This window comes from Chinchilla lanigera, unplaced genomic scaffold (genome assembly GCF_000276665.1).
Source record: "Chinchilla lanigera isolate Chin_1 unplaced genomic scaffold, ChiLan1.0 scaffold00013, whole genome shotgun sequence".
In the NCBI taxonomy this organism is placed as follows: domain Eukaryota; kingdom Metazoa; phylum Chordata; class Mammalia; order Rodentia; family Chinchillidae; genus Chinchilla; species Chinchilla lanigera.
Genome location: NW_004955414.1, coordinates 23,519,455 through 23,523,657, shown reverse-complemented (window position 1 = coordinate 23,523,657; position 4,203 = coordinate 23,519,455). Strand labels below are relative to the sequence as shown.

The 4,203-nt window shown below is 34.8% G+C and overlaps 1 protein-coding gene across 1 annotated transcript; it reads left to right on the top strand.

The window, feature by feature from the left end:
* The first annotated feature begins 2,298 nt into the window (after positions 1-2,298).
* On the top strand, positions 2,299-3,267 carry LOC102015947 (olfactory receptor 478). Its single transcript, XM_005380518.1, has one exon. The coding sequence runs from the start codon at positions 2,299-2,301 to the stop codon at positions 3,265-3,267; it is 969 nt and encodes a 322-aa protein (XP_005380575.1).
* The last annotated feature ends 936 nt before the right edge of the window (positions 3,268-4,203 follow it).

Genomic DNA, 4,203 nt, shown 5'->3' with positions numbered 1-4,203 from the left:
CTAAATTTAAATGTCACTCATCTTCACATAATTCAAAGTATTTATTAAATACTCATACTCACAAAGTACTCATCAGATGAACAGATATTGAATGAACAAAGTTAGTGTTACCAGTTTGCATTTTCAGTTTATTATTCTTTAGCTTGAATATCAAAGTAAATTTAGAATCAACATGTCACTGTGAGATAATTTATTGCATAATACACCTAACTGTAATTATCAAATGAAAGTGCATTAATTCTTACATAACAGTTAAAAGAAAAAGGTAACAGAAGGACTGACTGATGCTTGAAGATGTTTTGTTTGGGGAAGTGTACTGCTTAATACTCACTTGAGAATGTGCCAATGGTCCTTGGTGTATTTGAATTCACGTTTGAATCTCTAGAATCTTCAGAGATCAATACCCAAAGGGAAACAATCATACAAGGTACCATAGTTGGTCTACAATAACAACACCTTGAATTTCTTATGAAAGATGAATGAATTCTCATTTCAAGAGGTAAGATTTTGACTTTTGTGATTGAATCTGGTTTGTTCTTTTTTTGCCATTTGAGACTTTATTTTTTTATTTTTTTTTTGTTTGTTTGTTTTTCTCCGGTACCAGGAACCGAACTCACGACCTTGCGCTTTGCCAGGCAGGCGCTTTGCCGTTGAGCTAAATCCCCAGCCCGAGACTTTATTTTTGAAATTCTATCTGCATTCACAAGCTGGGCAGATATAGTAAGCAATCAGCTAGTAATAAGTTTAGATGAATTAACTTAAATCCTCAAGTAAATTACTGTGCATAAATAAACAGAAATCAGTTTACTAATATTTCACATTTACCCACCCATAATACCAAAAGCCCACATGGTATCAGTATGTGGTATGTAGCCACAATGCCAATAAATTCACTACCTTTGAAGGGATTTGAAGGTTTCTGTAAATATGTGAAAAGACCTGCTGTGATTACTGGTCTGAATGCTGTAGCATCACAAGCACAAGTCACTTTGGACAAGGATATAAAGCCAAAAATCTTAAGAGACAAGCATCAGCCTGCTCCCTTACTGGGTGAACATTAGTAAGCTTATTGACTGTTTAGTCTAAAACTTTATTTATCTGTATACTATATTGAGAATAACATTATCTCACAATATGATGATCCAATTAGAAACATTTGACTTTAGAAAATAATTTTAGGTGTTTGATTTTACATGCTTTATTTATGTTGAGATTACTGATATAATGATTTATATAGTGGTTAATTTAATATTTCAAACTATTGGTAAAACAAAATTTAAATCAGGAATATGACATATTTGATAAATTAATGATAGGTAGCTTTATTCATAACCTTAGTTTTAAATTCCTTTTCCTTTCTTCTTTGACCTATCAAGAAACTTGTATTTCTCCTTTTTAAAAGTATGACTTATTTGATAGATATGATAAACCATGTTATTAACTAGGCACATGTTTTATAGGTTAGCTGTCAGAAAACTGAAAGCCTGTCATATTATCTCTCCATTTACAAGTGCATTCAGTCTCACTGTAACCATTACTTAATTTTATTTAAAGAACTGAGTTAAACCTGCCCAGAGCTCATTGTCTCATTTCACTACTTTATCTAAAACCTTAGACAAGTTGTTTACTATTTCAAACTGGTTCCTTATCAGTAAATAATAGAAGTAATAAATAGAAATAAGAGAAGTACTAAGTATTACTTAAGGGAAACTAAAATAGGACTATATATATGAAATGCCTAACTTTGGGTCCATAATTTAATAAACATTCAATAAATATTTGCTGTTATATGAGCTGTAACTCAATTCTCCGCAGATTGTCCTTTATATATTTCAATCTTTTTCTTAGACTTAAAATTTCCTTTAGTTATTATCATCTCACATTTTAAAATGTTTAGCTTTAATACCAATTTTATACATTCTATAACATTTATAAAAATATGCACAGTGAGCTGGGCTTGATGGTGCACACCTGCAATGCCAGCACTCCTAAAACCTGAAAATGTTTGAGGGCTCTAGGAAATTTACTAACTTACCAAGAACCTGTATCAAAAAATTAATGACTAAAAAAGTTTTGTGGATATACTTTAGTGTGAAAACCAGAAGTTTTCATTCTGAAAAAAATAAATAAGATATACATTTTGGGTGTTTTGTCAAAAAGCAATTGTAAAATATACAATTTTTCCTTACACATCAATATATAAAAATTCTTACTTCAAATTTTCCTGAGTGTTTCTTTACAATGACCTCCACATGTGTATACATCACAGGTTTGTTTTGGCAGCAGCTGTATTGTCTCATGGACTCACTGATGGATGGGAATCACACTGCAGTGACCGAATTCATTTTATTGGGCTTAACAGATGATCCAATCCTTCGAGTCATCCTCTTCATGATCATCCTGTGCATCTACCTGGTCACTGTATCTGGTAATCTCAGCACAATCATTCTTATCAGACTCTCCTCTCAGCTCCACCATCCCATGTACCTTTTTCTGAGCCACTTGGCTTTTGCGGACATAGGCTATTCATCATCTGTCACACCTAATATGCTGGTAAACTTCCTGGTGGAGATGAACACAATCTCCTACCTTGGATGTGCCATTCAGCTTGGTTCTGTTGTTTTCTTTGGATCAAGTGAGTGCTTTCTTCTGGCTGCCATGGCATATGATCGCTTTGTGGCAATCTGTAACCCACTGCTTTACTCAACCAAAATGTCCACAAGAGTCTGTGTTCTTTTACTTCTAGTTGCTTACACAGGTGGTTTTCTTAACACTTGCTCTTTCACTCTTTGCTTCTATTCTTTACTTTTCTGTGGACCAAATCAGGTCAATCATTTTTTCTGTGATTTTGCTCCTCTAGTTGAGCTCTCCTGTTCTGATGTCAGTGTCCCTGCAGTTGTTCCCTCATTTTCAGCTGGCTCCATCATTGTGGTCACAGTGATTGTCATAGCCGTTTCCTACATCTACATCCTCATCACCATCCTGAAGATGCGCTCCACTGAGGGGCACCGCAAAGCCTTCTCCACCTGCACCTCGCACCTCACTGCAGTCACCCTGTTCTATGGGACCATTACCTTCATTTATGTGATGCCCAAGTCCAGCTACTCCACTGACCAGAACAAGGTGGTGTCTGTGTTCTACATGGTTGTGATCCCCATGTTGAACCCCCTCATCTACAGCCTCAGGAACAAGGAAATCAAAGAGGCTTTGAAGAGAGAGCTTGGTAGAAAATATTCTATTAGTGACATTTGTTATTTTGTAAGATGATATACTAACAATATTATATAGACATAAGAATAAAAAGAAAAGTGCAGCTGCAGTTGCAATATATCTGTTGATTAGAACTATGCAGTGCAGAGAGCATTTTAGTAACTGTATAAGTTGGATTTTCAGGGGCTGGGGATTTAGCTCAGTGGCAAAGCGCCTGCCTGGCAAGCGCAAGGTCATGAGTTCGGTTCCCAGTACCGGAGAAAAACCAAAAAAAAAAAAAAAAAAAAAAAAAAAAAAGTTGGATTTTCATACAAAATATTAATCAAAGTGTGATAATGAGTTAACTTTAATAAAGGTAATTTATAATTAAAGAATTCCTCTGAGTTAATATTCCCTTGCAATTTCTTCTAAGTTATAGTCATAATTTTTCAAAACTAGTTAACTGTATCTGCTATACATTGAGATAATTATACCTCTATATACTTAAGATTGTGTCCACTTTCAATGGCAACTAATCTTGAAATTTGCATGGCAATTATAGTCCTTGAGTACAGTCTGAGACTAAATGAAAAAGTAGAACAGGCGGTGAAGTTAATGAAAATATTTTTCTTGCAGTAAAATTAACTGTTATGTATGAATTTGTGGACTCATAAATCTATGGTCTGTTTTGGCCTCTGATTCCAGTCTTGGATGTAAAGAGCCTATGAAAAACAATAGAGTGAGCTGCCCCTCTTTAACTGGCAAATTTCACTATTAGGTCAAAAAGGTGACTTCCTTTGTAGAAATGACCAGTTTTCCTAACTTACTCAAGGAACTATGGAGCCAGTTCTTGGACTTACTGACTTACAGTCAGACTGATATCACTGAAGAAGTTTGGAGCAGGTGGACTGTCTTTCCCCTGAAAATTTTAAGATGCTTCTGTTTGCTGACAACTAAAACATTTATTTCTCTTCTTTACCTAGATTCTTCCTCAAATTTTTCCCTTCCAGTAAG